Source organism: Tyto alba, unplaced genomic scaffold (genome assembly GCF_018691265.1).
Source record: "Tyto alba isolate M040663 unplaced genomic scaffold, T.alba_DEE_v4.0 Super-Scaffold_2, whole genome shotgun sequence".
NCBI classification, from domain to species: Eukaryota; Metazoa; Chordata; class Aves; order Strigiformes; family Tytonidae; genus Tyto; species Tyto alba.
The window spans coordinates 7,874,426-7,892,939 of NW_024881282.1; the positions used below are offsets into that span (position 1 = coordinate 7,874,426).

An 18,514-nucleotide genomic window follows, 5' to 3' on the forward strand; every position below is an offset into this window, starting at 1 on the left:
AGAATGGTAAAGGTGATATTTCTGCCTGGCATCATGATTTACTGGATGAGGGGGATATGTTGAAAATTTTCTGTTTAATTTGGGGGGTGGAATTGGTGCCTAAAAAGACAGGGTAGGAGGAGACTGAATCTGCTCAGAGGGTTCTTTGGTAAAGGCTGCCTCATGTCTGAATGTCAATTGCATGAGAGATGTTGAGTTGGTTTTTGAGGTTGAAGCACTGTTGTAAAGGCACAAGGGAAATCTGAGTTTCTAAAGCTGAATATTTTCAGGACTGCACTCTTTGATTCCGATGCCTGTATTCTACCAACATCCTGCCTTAAGCAGCAAGCTCTGTTTGTGTTACTAAATGCTATACTTACTCCTTTTCCAGGTGTTCTCTCCTAGCACCTGATATATAGTGCATAACTTCCACTGTTTGCTTTGGCAGGAAAATGTTTTCTTTTTCCCTCCTAACAGTGATCAAAGTGTATTTCTGAAAGTCCTTTCCTGGAGCACTTCCATTAAAAACAGAGAAACAAAACACCATCATATCAGCCACAGACATCCAGGAGCTGCTTGTTGTTGTTGTTATTGTTTTATTATTGGAAGAGGCTGCCTTGACATTATGAACCATTTAATGTTCCAGTGTTTTGGGGATCATGTAAATGCGTGAAAGGTTGTTGCGACATTTGAGATTCCCTTAGCTGATTTGCAAACCTATCTTCTCAGTCTTGGTAGATCAGTTCTGATTGTTTTTAGGTTTTATGTCTCAGTAATTGTTACATTCATTGTTTGATACAGTGACAGTGAGAGGTCAATGTTGTCTCTGTGTACAAGGAAGGTTGTTTCATTTTGTGGGGTAAGTGACTTTTCATTACACACATTCACACAGTAAATCCAGAGAGCACAGAACTCTCTTAGTCCTGTCCACATCACTGTTATTAATGGATACAAATAGTAGCATCCTAGATTTTTGTGTTTTACACAGCAGAAAATATCTTGAAATCAGTAACTAAAAGATACCCTATAATATCAGAATGATCATATTTCAAAGTGGTGCCTTGTGTTACATTTTGGGACTGCCTCATCAGTAAAAGTGCCATGTTACTTGCTGCTAGATAAGTCACTGTTAAAATTGCCCCCGTCTATTTTAATTCAGTTTAAGATAATACTTTTTTACTCAGTGTCTTTGCACCCAGTTCAGGCCAAAACAGCACTGTTTAGAAATGACAGAATGCTAAAATGTAAAGATGGGGAAAGACCTCATAGGTCATGTTGCCCATCTGCCAGAATGTGAGTGCTGCCTACAGTGTGTATTTTAGTGCTTAGTCTAAGTTTATACAAAGAGTTTTAGGCGGTAAGGCTTCTATCTTTCCTCTAGGGAGATTATACTACAGTTTGTTGAATTTGCCACAGTTGTATTAGTGTACAAAATCTGCTTGTCTGCTCTTGGCATGAAACTGAAAAATATTCCCATGTTAAAAATAGCAAAATATTTGCTGAAAACCATTATAGCAAAATATTTGCTGAAAAAGTATAACTTTCCTGATATGAAATGTTTCTCTGCATCATTCATAACTTCAAAGATTTTTTTTTTTTTACATTTCTTCCTTTCGTTTTTAGTCCAGCTTCTTAAGTCTGTCTTTTTAGTATTGATACACCTATTTGCACCCCTTATCTAATTTTGTTAGGGTCACAAGGATGCTCTTCCCTTTATTATTTCTTGACATTAATTGTCTTCATTTTTTCCAGGTCTGTAATTTTAATTTAAGTAAGGTGTATTTTTAAGATTGTGTTCAAGTTCTTTGAAAAACTGTCAGTCTTGCTGTACCCTCCAGTCATGTTTGTGCTTCTCTGACTTATAATGGCCCCAGGCACTTTCTTTACTTAAGCAATGATATATCATAGAGGTGCCTTTATGGCACTGTTACTACTTATCTCAAGTTCAGTCCCTTTACAGGGTTTCATTATCGTATAAACCTGTGGTGCCATGTTGTGTTGATTTTGTGTTTGAAATTTTGAGGTAAATGCTATTTCTAAGAATTAAGAGGTTGACAGTAATAGCATCTTAACAGACTATGTGTTAGGAGAAGAAGGCATATCTTTCCTTCTCTGTGGAAAGCTCCTCTATGAACAATAATCAGTTGCTACTTTATGTGTTTCTATTTTTATGTGATAAATTCCCTTGTGGCTGCAGTACTGCTTCCACTTTCTCTTTGTTGCTTCTGCTACTCAAGCCAACATTTCTTTTATAACCAAAGACCTCGTTCTTTTACTTTCTGCTGCTATTCCAGTCTCACCTCCAATACGTGATTTGCAGATTTATCAGAGAATAAGATGAATAGATAAAAGATACTGAATAAATATGTGTTCTGCAGTGAAATTTCAGAAGAATAGGTGCATTGCAGGCAAAGCAGATTTGATTTAGGGAATTTAAGCTTATTTCTATTAACATAAACATTTAATAATTGAGTTGGGTATTGAGAAACAAGGATGACAAGCAGTTAAACTAACACTTGGGGAGAACAATTCTGCCCAGCTCAGCTTCACTCTGGACACCTCTCCTCTTCCTCCTTACCACTGCAGGTCACACCAGTCCCCGCAGTGAGGTGAGGGTGGCGCGGGGGTCAGGGTGAGGTCCAGGGCGTGGTGGTTTCTCCCTGCCACTCCTTTTTCCTCACTCTTTTCTTCTGCTCTAGCCCTCCACAGGGCCAGCCACAGAGCCGTGGTCTGGCATTTCTGCCCAGTACAAAGTGGAAGGCAAGTATAGTATGAGCAGCATGCTTCTGTAGGTCATATTCCTTAAAAAAGGCACTTGTAGCAGATTAAGCAATAACAAGGTACGAAGTCTAGAATTTCGACTTATTTTTTCCTCTACAAATTTCTAAAGTGTGAAGGAAATCAGTCCTAAAACCAAAAAGAAAATGCTGTGTGTGTATTTCTACCACCTATTCTAAACCAAGATTGCATAATCCTAAAAGGAGCATTCTCTTTTTTCAGTAACAACCTGATGGTGTTACACAGATTCACCAGGAGAGTCGTTACTAAGCTCAGCAGCCAGTGACACTCCTGCTGGGTCCTACAATCTGTAAAATTATGGAAAAAGTGGCAGTTCTGGCATGCACTGTCCTACAAATCACCCTCAGAGCACCCAGTCTCTCAGGCAGAAGGATGTCAGTGAGAAAACTGAGCTTAAAAATCATTGGCAAGACCTATAGTAAAATACAAAATAGTTGTAATTTATGTAACAGTGCGTCTCCATTGAGAAATACATTTTATGCCATACTTGCCCTGAACCCTGCATAGCTTCACTTTACACAATGATCTTTCTTATCTTTTGAAATAACATACTGTGAGTGCAGTGGTCCTGCAGTGATTTAGGGCTTGAAGCAAGCTGTCAGGAAGCGATATATTTGGACTTATTTTGTTAAATTTGTTCATCACATAGTGATTCTGGGACATGAAGGAGCACTCTGGGACATCAATTAAAACTCTTCCAGAGGACATTAGTTTAGAAGTTTATTTCTACTGACATAAAAATTAAAACTCTCTTTTGCTCCAGCACAGATCAATCTGACTGAGTTTATCGCAGATATTAAAAACCAAGTTTAATTCTTTAAGATTTTCTCCTAAATAGTTAAATATACTTTCATTAAGTGAAAGTATTTGGCAAAACAGCTTTGCTCCTATGCATACTTAGCCAGAATCTGTGAGTTAAGTTGCTCCATTTTATGCAACCCCCCCACTGGCAACTTCAGTTCTGAACCGGGGTCAGTGGAGATTTTGCTACTTCTGTTATACTTGAGAACCTTTCTAAAACTCTAATGACGCTTTTTCTGTATTTCTTATTATTTTCTCTCTACTGAAAGTTTTGGCTGAAGCACCAGTAAGTCTTGGTCTCTTATGCTCTTGTCAAGCAGAGGTGAGTTCTCTTTGGCACCAAATCCATTTTTTTCTGGGCTGCTCTATACAGTACTTGATGTAATTGATCAGATCTTGAAAGCAGGTGTTTCATTCTTTGGAATTTATGCTCTGATAAACCTCTTGAATAGATACTGCCTTCTGTTAAAGTAATTTCCATATTTGACATTTAGTTTTACATTCACTTCTTTTTGTTGCCTTAATCTGCATTGTAATTTTTAGTCCTTTCATTTGTGTGTTTTTGAGGCTGGTTATAAAATCTCTGCACAGGAATAAATACACTCAACCTGCAACTCCTTTAGGCTGTAAAAAGTTAACAGAGTAAGATATTGGATAACAGCTTTGTGAGCTTGGTGTACCGTGATTTTAAAAATAAAAAGTCATGCCATGAACAATGCAGACTTCACTGTTGAAGAGAAAGGAGGGAAAGAAACGCTGTGGTTTTGTTTTGATTTTGTTTTTCTCTCTCTGGAAGAAGTTTTATCTTTAAGCACATCAAGGCTGAATCAGGCACTGTAGCATGCATCTTGGTCAAATAGGATCCCTAAAAACTGAGTGCATGTGTTTTTCCTAGTCTGTGTTTGAGTTTTTGTGCATGCATGCATATGTGCATGTTTGTATGCATATAGGTGTCTGTCTATATATACATAGGTACACATGCACACTTGTCATGTGGACTTGATAGTTTCTATAGATGTTTAAAATCCAGTTGGAGACAAAAAATATTTTTATATAAATGTGTGAAGTATTCTACACTCCTGAGTAATGCAATAAATTAATATATTTTCAGATTAGAAGAACTTGACAGGTATTTGAGAAAACTTTCCTGTTCTTTTTGTTGTGCAGCTCTTCTTGAGGTTTCCACCATTTTATTAAAAATCTGCGCTAATCCATGGTTAATAAAGCTAATGCTTCAGCAAATGGTAGAAAACTTAAATAGTTAATGTTTAATAAAAAAGTCAGTGCGACCACTTGCCATTATTAACAAGTCTGTGGAGAACATAAACATTTTGTGTTACAATTTTTTTTTTCCTGGTTTTTTAATTTTTGGATATTTAGATAATGTTCTTTAAAAATAAGATACAAACCAACCTGAAAGAAGAATATTCATTTTTTTAATTGGCTCTAAATTACTTTTGCTTATTAATGCTTTTATGAACCTGCTGGTTAAAGTCATGCATGTTCTATAAATCCTGCCAGGGAAAAAAAGAAACTAATATTGAGTAGAAACATATTAGTTTAAACTTTGACTCTATTGAAACAGACCAGTGTTCCACCATTAACTTCAGTTATGCAGGGAATATCATCCTGAAATTTTTAGATCTGATAGATGTAGTAGAATATCATTAAGATGTTTAAAATGCAATATGTAACCTGTTTTGGTAATTTCATAGTATGAAATAGCCTCACTCTTAGTTTTTCAGTAGCATCACTCCATAACATTTTATTTTTTCAGATTGTCTTTCCACTAAAATTGATTGTAGTGCCAAGATTTTTTCAAATACTATATCTTTTTGTAAAATTTTTATGAATGACATAAAATATGAAAAAATGTATACATATCAGATATAAGAGTTTTTAAGATAATACATTCCATATGGTCTTTATATAAGTGTATTTCTATTTATGTTCTCAATTCTAAAGTTTCCATATCCGGATGTTATTTTTTTAAGACGTGCTTTGACATAGAATTTGGGGGAAGTTCTGAAGCACAGTGGAGATCAGCTCAGAGATTAGAGCAGAGATCTATGTAATAAATGAATGTCATGGCCCATTCACTTTCAAAAGGCCTTGAACACGTGCTCAAGTGGTATATCTGAAAACAGGATTTAAGCCTAAATTTCTGTTCAAATCTAGAGCACTGGCATAAGACACTTTGCATCAATTTCTTTTGTGATTCAGTAGAGATGTGAAAATGGGACCTCTGTGTGAGTCTTAGTATGGCATTTGGCATCCTAGAATGAGGCAGATGGATCCACCCTGTCTACTGGTAGGAATGTTATCACCTCAACATTTAATGGGTAATAACATTTAGTTGAATAATATCTTCACTGGAAATTCAGATGTGCCATAATTATCCCTCATTCTCTATTGAGCTTTTCCCATTGACATTTCTGTGTCCTTCACTGGATCTGATATTGGGCAAAAAGTTACCATTATGTTAATCATTGCTAATTCAAACTGCTAACAGGCAATATCAGTACGGGTGAAACTTCAACAGCTGTAAAGTAGGAGCTTTCTTGCCATTCCCTCTGGCAGCCTGTGGATGCACACAGAAATATTAGGTTTTCCTTAGGTCTAAATTATTTTTTTGTTTAAATAATGCCACAGTTAATAAAATTTTAAATAGAAATTATTCCTGCAGATTAAGTAAAAACCAATGCAAAACTCCAAGTGCAAAAATAAAGCCACCTTCTTTGAAGGTGCTATTTACCTTTAAATTAAATGTCTTTATATGAGGTTGCGTATGTAGGAAAGGGTCTCAAGGATTTCTTGAGGCATTTTTCTTCTATTCTTGACCGCTGCAGCCTGCAAGAAAAGCTGCTTTGGACTTGGTTTATGTCTCTAAGTAGATGTAGGATTGTTTGCTGAAAAGTCATTCTTTAGATGTTCAAACAGGCTCCTTATCTTTTATAATTTTTGTTTAATAATGAGCAAATTACTTTTTATCCTTCTAGGTCTTACAGTTTGTAAATCACTGGTAAATACGACAAAAGGTTCTGTGTGTTCTGTGATCTTGAGGCCTCATAGCATGCCAGAGAATTACTATTTTGACATCTAAATTATCATTTAAACTTTCCTGCTGTTGTGTGTCAATGTAAATCTATTTCTTGCAGTTGTGAAAGGAAACTTCTGAAGATGTGAAATTAATTTAAACTAATTCATTGTTACCTTCTTAAGGCCTCAAAGAGTCTGACGTTAAATCTGAGAGATGCAACGTGCCCTGTTCATGTACAAATATAGAGGCTGATCCACTTTGTATTATTAAGACACAAAATGCTATTGTTTTGAAGCAAAATAAAACCAGAACCGAATATTCCAGAGAGTGTTTTAGAATTTAGGGTTGGCTACCTGGAAAGATGAGCCCTTACCTCTGACGCACAGTCCACAGAATCAGGTGTTTGCAAAAAAATTATAATAAGTCACTGACAACGCAACTGACTTTTTAAATGGTAATACATACACCGTTGTATTACTCTAGATTGCACCACCTCTTTATTTTGAGTTCACTTAAATGTAGTAGTGTAGATAAGGATGTTGATTCCTTAACAGGAAAGCAAGCAATCAAGAGTTGTGAGTCAAATTACAATCGCAGCTAGGAATAAGTATAGGTTAATAGTTTCAAAATTATCACATACTTGTTTTAGTGTTTTCTGGTTAAGGACTAATGTGCCATGCTGATTATTTAGAAAACAGTTATCATATACCTATGCCAGTAGTGTCATGGTCTGGTGTTGAATATAGCACTACATAGTAGGAACAGATAAAACAAGGAGTTATGAATGCTTCCAAAAGAATTAAATTCAATATAATATAGATAGTCTATAAAACTGAATGCTGTCAGTAAAACCATTCAACCAGGGTAATGCTAACACTCATGGTAGAGGGAAAGTTCATCTTGTCTGAGAGGTATGAGTCATGTCATACACTTGTAGAGAGTTTGGTAGCAGAGTAAATGGTCATGAACTAGACCGTATGCCATCTTGTTCTCTTTTTACTGGCTTCAAGAGATTTCACTGTATCTGAAGTTGTGCTTTTGTTATAAAAGCAACTAGATTGTCTGACTTGCTGCAAGCAGAACAATCTCATATATATTTGTGTAAGCAAAGTCTGTTGTGCTCACGTCCTTTAAGAAAAAAAAATCTTCCTCATCTTTTTTTCCACCAAAACTATTCAAGTTTTGTCCCAGCTATGTCAACCTGTTACTGCAGCTGTCAGTGTGATGCCTTTTCTTCAAAGCACTGAGATGTCTCAGCTGAAAGCACTGCTTCTAGTCAAGGGCAGGAAAATGGTCTGTGCAGGGAGCAGTAGTTAGAAAGCTGACAGCCCACATGGTACATTGTCAGCATAATATAACACTTAATGTATAGGTAAGGATTAGGGCAGAAAGGAAGGTACAAGAGAAATGGGGAAAACAGGATCACTCAGTTCACTACACTGTGAAATTCTCTCTTTTGGTGATTAGTTTGAATTTATTTTGCAGCTGCAGAATTGTAAGTATGTTCACAAAGGCCTCTTCCTATCTTTAAAATCTGATTGCAAAGTCTGGGAGCCCTATGTATGCTATCTGACTTGGGAGGGCTGTTTCTTTCATGATCTAATTACTACTGATTGGAATTCATCCTACAAGTTAGACAATTAGACATGTAAAATTTAAAACTCCTTACATACAGATAGATTATTTAGTTTTTGCCAACCATCATCTCTTTTAAAACTTTGACCAAATTAAGCCAGTTTTGCTAGAGTTGTTTTATAGCCGAGAAAAGCTAGGTGAAGAGTAATTAAATGTCTTGTTTAAGACTGTGGAGCACGTCAAAATACAGATCTAGGAATACAGCCATTATATTTGTCTTCCAGAAAGCCAGTTCTTCTTCTCACCCAGTCTCAAACTTAGATAGTTAATATATGTGTGAATATACAGATTGTGACAGATAAGAGGCAGTGTTGTCTCAAAGACACAGTAGGCAGACATTCATGAGAGAATCTAGACATTTTTTGCATGCGTTTATTAATTTATATAGAATTGGAAGTATTATTGATGAGATGATGAACTGATATGATAGATTTTTCAGTGTTCTGTATAAGAAGTGCACATATAACTGGGTATCTTTTTTGAGAATTTGGTGAATCAGTGCATGTGACGTGTCTTTAAGTCAGAATGCATATAGACACATCATCCTGGAAGGTAAAATCCTTCTGACTCCCTGTTGCTACTGGTCTTCTCTTGACCTATCTCTTGAGTAACTTCACTGTGATCACAGGACTATTTTGATGCTGCTGTGTACTCCATGGATAGCATTATATTTAGGGCTCTCTCCAGTAGTTGCAAACTGTCTTCTCAACTCTGAATGATTAAAGCCTCCTACTTTTCTTTAATGCATGTGCTACAAACAGTACACAACTAATAAAATCATCTCAATTTCCTGCACTTAAATGCAATGTTGTAGCTCAGGAGGTCAGTGTTCTTCAAATTACTGTATGTTAGAGAGACTGAAACAAAATGCTTGTACTAAATCAGTTTTCTTAGTCAAGGAAAAAAAAAAAAAAAAAAGAAAACCCAAGCCACCACACAGACTTGCTGTCCCACACATGCACTCACAGATAATAACAGGAGGAACAGAAAAGGAAAATGCACTGATTATATTAGTTGTGAGTGAATGGTTATAGTCATTATACCCATCTGAAACTATTGCTCTGTGAGTTTTCTCATGCCCATCTGTCTGATCAGGATGAATACCTCAGTAGAAAAAATCATGTTTCATAACTGAATCACAGAAACACAGAATAGCAGTTTAGAAGGGACCTCAAGGATCATCTGGGCCAACATTTCTGGCAAAACCACGGTCTAGACAAGGTGACCCAGCACCCTGTCCAGCTGAATCTTAAAAGTGTCCAGCGTTGAGGAATCCACCACTTCCCTGGGGAGATTGTTCCAGTGGCTGATTGTTCTCATTGTGAAAAATTTTCCTCTTGTGCCCTATCAGAATCTCCCCAGGCTTAACTTGTACCCATTCCCCCTGATCTTTTCCATGTGACTCCTTGTAAAAATGGAGTCTCATCTTCTTTGTAGACACCCTTTAAATACTGAAATAAATATTGAAGTTTAACTCTTCCAATCAGTAAAGAATACAGTAAGCACTGTGTTACAATGAACTCTGAAGGATATTCTTGCTTGAAAGCCAATTCCTTACAGGATCTGTAGGAAGTCTAGGCAGGGAAGGATCACACTATTCAAAGAAGCACCTTAAATGCTCAGAGTTTTGCTGTGGAAGGGGTGACAGGCCAAGTGAGAACCTGGGCGTTGGGATTGGTAGGAAGCTAACAAATGGAAACATCTTGGTGGGTGTTCATGGCTCATGAAGGACAGAGGATGATCAACTTATGAAGGGTAAATTTTGCCTTGCCAACCGGACAGCTTTCTGTGATTAGATGACTAGTTCTGTGGATGAGGAGCAATCAGTAGTTGTCATTTGCCTTGATTTCAGCAAGGCTTTCAGCACAAATTCTCAGTTTTATATCCAAATGATGGATGTACTAGAAGATGAGTAGGACACTGACTATACCACCAGACCCAGAAGGTAGTGGTCAGCAATTCAAAGTCCAACAACTGATGACAAGTTACTGTCTACAGAGTTGATATTGGTGCTAATGCTGTGTAACATCTTCATTAAAAAACAGAATGATTAGACAGAGTGCACTGTCAGCAGGGTTTTAACTAACACCAATCAGGGCAGAGCAAGGACAGTTGCTGTTCAGAGGGACCTTAATAGTTGGAGAAATGAACTGAAAGGAACCTCACAAAGTTCAGTGACAACAAGCAGGAATTCTTGTACCTGGACAGAATAAAAGATACAACAGTCCCATCCAGGCACAGTCTGTCTAGGCAGCAGCTTTGCAGAGTGGAGAACAAATTGCACATGAGTCAGCCATGTGCCCTTGGTGAAGCCTAACAGCAAGCTGGGCTGCACTAGTAACAGCCTAGACAAGAGTTTGAGGGACACTTACTCATCACCTGTGAGACTGCATCGGGAGTACTGTGTCCAGTTCTAGGTTCCCCAGTGTGCTAAAGTGTGTTGGGTGGAAGATAACCGAGATGGTGGCACACACGACAGTGACTGGGTCTGGTGCACACAACATTCAAGAAAGAAGGGAGCTTGGATGTTCAGCTTCAGAAAGAAGAGGCTGTAGGAAGAATCTCACTGTTGTTTTAAACATCTAAGGGATAGTTACAGAGGAGACAAAACGAGGCTCCTCTTGGAAATGTGCAGAAGCACAAGGCAACAGACATAAGTTGCATTAAGAGAAAAGCTGATTAGATAGAAGAGAAAGAGACCCTGGAGTCTACACAAATATAGACAGTTGTTCATTGGCTAATATACAGTGTAGATAAATAGAACTAATGAGCTAAGCATTAGTATGTTCATCAACATGATACAATGCCTGAAGAGTCTTTGCTGGCCGTGAAGGCATCAGGCAGAGAAGGGGTGCCTTGCATCACTTTTCATACTACACTGACTACACAGAATCAGAGAATGGTTTGGTTGGAAGAGACTTTAAAAGATCATCTAGTTCCAGCCCTCCTGCCATGGGCAGGGACACCTTCCACTAGACCAGGTTGCTAAAAGCCCCGTCCAACCTGGCCTTGAATCTTTCCAGGGAGGGGGCAGCCACAGCTTCTCTGGTCACCCTGTGCCAGTGTTTCACCACCCTTACAATGAAGAATTTAATCTTTATATCCAATCTAAATCTACCCTTTTTAATTTTAAAACTGTTACCCATTGTCCTATCACTACACTCCATGATGAAGAGTCCCTCCCCATCTTTCCTGTACCCCTGCTGAAGTACTAGAATGCTGCTAGAAAGTCTCCCTGGAGTCTTCTCTTCTCCAGGATGAACACACCCAACTCTCTCAGCCTGTCCTCACAGGGGAGGTGCTCCAGCCCTCTGATCATCTTCATAGCCTCCTCTGGACCTGCTCGAGCAGGTCTGTGTCCTTCTTCTATTGGGGGACACAGAGCTGGACACAGTGCTCCAGGTGGGGGGTCTCATGAGAGGGGAGTAGAGGGGGAGAACCCCCTCCCTTGACCTGTTGGCCACACTTCTTTTGATGCATCCCAGGACACGGTTGGTTTTGTGGGCTGTGAGTGCACGTTGCTGGTTCATAGTCAGTTTTTCATCCACCAATATCGCCAAGTCCTCCTTCCCAGGTCTGCTCTCATCCCACTCATCACCCAGCCTGTATTTGTGCTTGGGATTGCCCCAACCCATAGGCAGGACCTTGCAGTTGGCCTTGTTGAACTTCATGAGGTTAGAACGAGTCCACCTCTCAAGCCAGTACAGGTTCTTCTGGATGGCATCCCTTCCCTGCAGCATATCAACCTTGCCACACAGCTTGGTGTCATTGGAAAACTTGTTGAAGGTGCACTCAATCCCACTGTCCGTGTCTCCAACAAAGATGTTAAACAACGCCAGTCCCAACACTGACCCCTGAGGAACACCACTCGCTACTGCTCTCCACTTGGACATTGAACCATTGACCACAACTCTTTGACTGTGATCACCCAGCCAATTCCTTCTCCACCAAGTGGGCCATCCATCAAGTCCATGTCTTGACAATTTAGAGACAAATAAGTTGTGTGGGACAGTGTCAGATACTTTGCACAAGTTGAGATAGATGATGTCAGTTGCTCTTCCCTTATCCACCAGCTCTGTAACCCTGTCTTAGGACACCACCTAATTCTTCAGGCATGATTTTCCCTTAGTGAAGCAATGTTGGTTGTCACCAGTCACCTCCTTATTTTCCATATGCCCTAGCACAGTTTCCAGCAGGATAATGGATACTCTATGATCATGCTGGGCACAGAGGTGAGACTGACTAATCATGGATATGTTGATCTTTCTCCTCCTGACTCCTTAAGCTATTAACAGTCTCATCTCAGAAGTTCTGCCTCTGAAATTTTACTTATGGTGCATGGCTCTATTCTACATTTTCTCACACCTCTGTAGTCTTCTTCAGAGTCTGAGCCAAGATTATGCAGCTGGGTTGAATCAGGGCTTGGCCTTGGGTCACCACCACTGGATCCCAGAATGGGAAGAGGAAGAAGTTAGAGCATTTCCCATGGCTGGAAACTAGTCTGGATATGGGTTTCATCAATAAATTAAATATCAGGTTGGGCAGCTTTCCAGATTCACAAATTTTTTAAAGTAGGTCTGTATTTCAAACTGAACATCAGCTGACTGTATATCATGTATGTCATAATATATGTGCATACACATACACTATATACCTATACAATACTGATAAGTAGCATAAACATAAAATGTTGAGGTTTATCCTCTGTAAAGATCAGTTGATTATCTTTGTTTTGCTTGAACACGTAAAAGTGGACTTTTAAGGTAAGGGAAGCTGAAACCCTTAGCATCAAGGTCCCCTAACTGTAAGCTGAATGCATATTGTTTCTTTCAGTTCTATTAAAAAATGAATGACTAGTTATATATTCAGGATGTGATCCAAAGCCTAATGAAATTGAAAAGAAAGAACAGTGAGCTGTGGTTTGGAGGCTGAGAATCTATTTCCTTTATCCTTTGATTGACCATTATTCAAAGTTACGTACTGTTGTATGATGTGAATTCAATGGGAAGAGTCTTTAAGACTTTTAATGTTTCATTATGGGCATTTCAATATTAATGAATTTCAGTTTTTTAAATTTATTTTCTCATTTTTTTTCCTTTTCAGGCAAGCCCTGCCCCTATAATTGTCAACACAGACACCTTGGACACGATCCCTTATGTAAGTATTAATTGTTTTGTTCATATATAGAATTTGTTCATTTTCCCACAGCAGTTCTATTCAGTATTGCATAGAAGTTATAAAAAAATCTTACAATTAAATTTGTCTTTTTCAGTTGCACAATTAATTCTTTTCTAGAAGAAGAAATCAGGAATAATAATTGCACTCAGGCGAATTTTAGCATATTATAGACACATAATCTGTAGTTTAGATTTCAACACATAAACTGTAACTTACTAAAACTAGCATTTATTGGAAAAAAAAGTATTATTTCTTTCAGCCTTTCCTCCTTACCAGTAGCATAAAGTATGGGTATTTCCTTTTAGAGCAGCATACACACTCCTAGCTTATTAAGGAGTTACCTAGATGCACACTGTAATATTAAAATGGTGCAAAAGGCTCTTTATTTGTCTGTCTATATTCATTTTGTAGATGAAAGCTGTTCATGATAAATAACAGCACAAACTAGATGACTTCATGTTTTCTTATTAATGTCTCTTAATTTTGATGACTTCTAGAAAAAATTTCACCCTAAAATAAATGCGTGTTGTTATTAGAGTTTAAAAAATCTGCTTTTCTGCAAGCATTTGACATCATTGTCATTTTAGACTATAAAAGCAACTATGGTTGTAGATAACAGTCACAGAGAAAGAGAAAGACAAAGTGAATGTATAATGAAGAGAGTAACAGGCTTAAATGATTGCAGGCAAGAAAGCAAGCAGTACAAAGCTAGCTAGCCAGTATCTAATCTTTTTGCTTGCATCCTCTTAGTTATCTTTCTAAAGATCCTAATTAATGTCTCTCATCTGTCGTGTTTTGTCCACATCTGTTTCTTATGATACCAGTGTATGAGCCTAATTATTTATCCACCTACACCAATCATATTGCTGGGTTTTGTCTGTTAGAAGACTGTTGATGAGGAAGTTTAATAAGGGTTGTCCTGGCCAACTTATTTGTTTCTGAAAATTCATACGATTTATAAATTATTGTGCAGAACACATGTAAAGTTCACAGCTAAGACCAATTTAGAAGAATAACACTGCTGTAAACCAGAAGAGAATTAAATTCCTTGTTGGGAATTTCAACCATTGGGAAGGGTGAAAAAGTTAAATAAAATTTCTCTGTTCATTTGCATTCAGCTTCCTTAAAAGGCTTCCAATCATTTCTAAGTCTCAGTTTTCCTTCCTAACATCTGAACCATCTGCTATGGTCTCACTTTCAATAAGTCTGGCTTTTCTTCTGTTTTAACAAGATGTTTTACATGTAGTGTTCTCTAGATCTACCAGGAGGGACATTGTGAGCTCCAGTTCTCATCTCCAGCACTGGACCTGTGCCCAGGATACTCTGAAGCTACAGTGTTAGAATTCCTAAATACAGATGCAATTGCACTAGTGACAAGATGTTCTATCAATATGATTTATTCCCATAACACAGTCTATCAATACTTATACATTTTTATACCAGTTTTACACTAGTGTCCCTTTCTCTTAAAAAAAAAAAAAGGGGGGGGGGGGGGCACAAATAACCAAAGACATTCAAGAGAAATAATGACAGTAGACTGAAAAGCGTCTGTGGGATGTTTCAGTCTCTAACACATGATGTGAACTAGATAAATAAACAGAAGGTGCTTATTGTAAAAGTAGACAATTCTGAATTAGTCACCTTGCTCATAGCTGGTGTATGGGAAGAGTTATGTTCCTTAGAGATGGGACACAGCAGTGCTATCAAGGAGGGACTAACTTAGACTAGCCAATAAGAAATGTCATGGTGAAGCATAGGGACTGATCCCAGGCCAGAACAGTGCCCCACAGGACCTGGAGTCTTTGTTTTACAAATAGGCATTTCTTTCTGATCAGGATTTGAATGCTTCAACATTCTCCAAAATGAGATTGACAGACAAACATATGGACAAATGACCTCTTCTTCCAACCTAATATTTGGGAGAGTGGGCTTGGAGACCTGTTTTCCTTCTTGCTTCATTTTATAGTATTTTCCACTGCTAGGAAGGTGCTGTAGTCAATGGGCCAGATACATGTTTGATTCTGTGTACACCCCCTCCTTGCCCAGTGAACCTTTCAAAAATAGGTTTATGGACAGCATGTGGTGGGTTGACTCAGGTCAATACGCTCTTCTCAGTCCCCTGTCTTGTGAGTCAGGGAGAAAATAGAAGGCAAGAAGAGTTGTATATTGAGATAATGACAGTTAAATAGGAAAAACAAAAGCTGCACATGTGGGCAAAGCAGATAAATAATACATTTACTACCCATCAGCAGGCAGATGTTTAGCCATCTTCTGGAAACTGAGTCTTCACCACATGTAGCAGTTACTTAGGAAGACAAATGCTGTAACCATGAATCCCCCCTTTCTCCTCATTCCCCCGAGCTTTTATTGCTGAGCAGGACATCATATGGTACGGAATATCCCTTTGCTGTTGGGGGACGAAGGACAAAATGGGAAAGAGAGAAAGCCCTGCTGCTGTGCAAGCTCTGTTCAGGAACAGCCAAACACTGGTGTGCTACTAGCATTGTTTCAGCCACAAATTAAAGCATAGTGTCATATGGGCTACTATTAAGAAAATTAACTCCATCCTAGCTAGACCCAGTTCAGACTATAATACCATGTGGGGCCTATAACACAGCCTAGAACACCATGGGGTGTTAGTGGGGCTTTGCTTTTCTTAAATATTTGGAAAGAGAGAGGAGAAGCTTCCCAAACTGGATGAGCTAAGTGTATAATATCATCATCGTATCATTTATTTTACAGGAAATATAATTTAGCAGGTATGCCTTAAATATTTTTTCCTGACAGGTCAGTTCAGAGAGATAACAGAAAGCTAGATTTAATTATTATTTTGAAACTCGAACATGAGTCAAGGACCTGCATTCTCAGCACTGTCAGGACTTCCAGACACGCCTGGAGGAAGACAATAAATGCCTAGGGACATCTGTGGTGAATGTTTAAGTATCCTTAGAGTTAGTTAGCTAGTTATTAAAGGTTCTGAAAGGTATCATTCTTTTTTAGTCACAATAGAAAACCATCTAACACTATAGGGACAAATTATTTTATGGATCACAGAATCCAAGTTAAATTATGATATTTTCTTTCCAAAGCTAAAAGCAGCTATGATGTAAGTGGGCATAGAATAGCTGATCTTCTGTCATAACTGCAGCATGTCTAAACACCCAGAACTGCCGATCTTTTGGACTAGAGTCATCTCAGATCCCAGCTATTCAGTTCCATTTGTCAAGGCTCAAAGCACACATGGAGTCCAGAAAGCCTCTTATGGGAGGAACAAGCAGAAATATTTAGATCTTATCAATTGGACCATGTTTCCTATGATCATATTATTTTGCTCATATCCTGTTTTTCTCTACTCTTAGGTGCTTGTCCTTTAATTCTTTCATTTGAATGTGCATTCCACAAATCTGAGTATAATTTCTAAATTAACTTGTAAATAAAATTAAAAGGCAAGTGGATATATATGCAAATAATACATCTAAAGAAAATCTTTGACATACTAGTTTGTGGTTTCTGACTTGTTTTTTTTTAAGACGCTTTTCATGACAACTACTTAATGCTATCCACTCATGGTTTTACAAAAAAGTGCCGCTTTAAAAAAATAAATCAATATATAATTTTTTTCTTTTATTAAAATATATTTTTTCTTAGATTACTCTAATTGTCATTGTGTTTGCTGTAACAAAGTTAAGTAATCCATTTTATTCCATGTAGAAATCTTTGTCAAATTATAAACATCGGAATAAGCATAAATTTGAAAATCTTGGTGAATCAAGATGGTCTTACTTTTCTCTGACAATGTTAGCCACAACTGATGGCCTGATAGGTCTCTAAATATGACCAGTTTATTTTTAGTGTTGTTACATACCAGATGGCAACTTATCATGATTTCCTTGAGCTGTTGGCTCAGCAGCTGAGAAACCTGTCTCATTGTTTTGTTTAACACAATGTACCTTCAGTGCAGTGCACTTCCATTTCAATAACAGCTCTGCTCCTCCTCTCTGCCATCTTCCTCCAAAAATTCCCGAGTGTTTTCAGAGGGAGGGGACCTCACAACAATGATTAGCATTCACAGAGCATTTTCAAACGTAATGTTTCCACTGGTCCACCAGAGAGAAATTTCCTTTTTACAGCTTGTATACAACTGGTAAAGTGCATGATTTGTCTCATTAACATTCTAATGATTTAAATTCATGTAATTAAACCTTTTGGTACTGTTGACATTTTTCAAACCTTGGGAAAAAAAGTCATCCTGTGAGGGACTGTTTTTCATCAGTATGCTTTCCTTAAATGAGATAAAAGAAAAGGCCTTATTCCATTATACTCTTATTCCTTATAATTTGGGACTGCAGTGAATAACAGAAGAAACAGTTAATTAGCTTTGTTTCCGGGTTCAGTGGCTTGAAAACTTTGGCTTGCCAAGCTTTGGATGTGGGAATAAACTTCATAGGAAGCTTCGATGGTACAAAATGAATTATTCTGTGGCATTTTAAGCACAATTAAACATTTGTGGGAGTTTGTTTGTTCTCTATTCTTTGGCTGTAAATTTTAGATCTTTTTGTATAATGAGAAGGATTAATTTAATAACATATGAATCATCTTGGTTTCTCTGTTGCACTGAATAGGCCGTATTTCTTTCTTTTTTAGTTTCCAAATGCTATATAGTTAAGTTAAAAGTAGCAGTAAGGCTGGCTTTGATGCATCACTTTCAGAAATTGATGGGAACCTTCCTATGTATTTTATGATGGAATTTCATTTTTCTTTCATCTTAACTAAAGATTAATTTAAGTTCACTCAGGTACTGTGGTTGTTCCCTTCCTCCCCTGTCTTGTCACAGTGATAAGATCTAAAGAATATATACTTTATTCTCCTTTTTGTCCCAATGAATTCCTCGTATTTCTTCAGTCTCCCATTGTTCTTCCAAATTGTCATTATTTTTGTTGTATTTCTTATTATTAATGTCATTACAATTTATTGTCATTGTTCTTTTATTACTGGTTTGCTTTGTTAATTGTGCCACCTGTGCTGAGTTCTGTGCAAACACTCAAGTTGTTTCCTAAAGAAGTGATTTTTCAGGCTACTTAG

General features: G+C 37.7%; 1 protein-coding gene across 21 annotated transcripts in view; it reads left to right on the plus strand.

Annotated features, from left to right (window-relative positions):
- Positions 1-18,514, plus strand: part of DLG2 (discs large MAGUK scaffold protein 2) — a 1,033,591-nt gene that overhangs the window by 598,926 nt on the left and 416,151 nt on the right. For all 21 annotated transcript variants that reach the window (XM_042793331.1, XM_042793310.1, XM_042793308.1 and 18 more), the window contains one exon: positions 13,358-13,411. In XM_042793331.1, the coding sequence (XP_042649265.1) occupies positions 13,358-13,411 (54 nt within the window). The remainder of the gene's footprint in view (positions 1-13,357; positions 13,412-18,514) is intronic.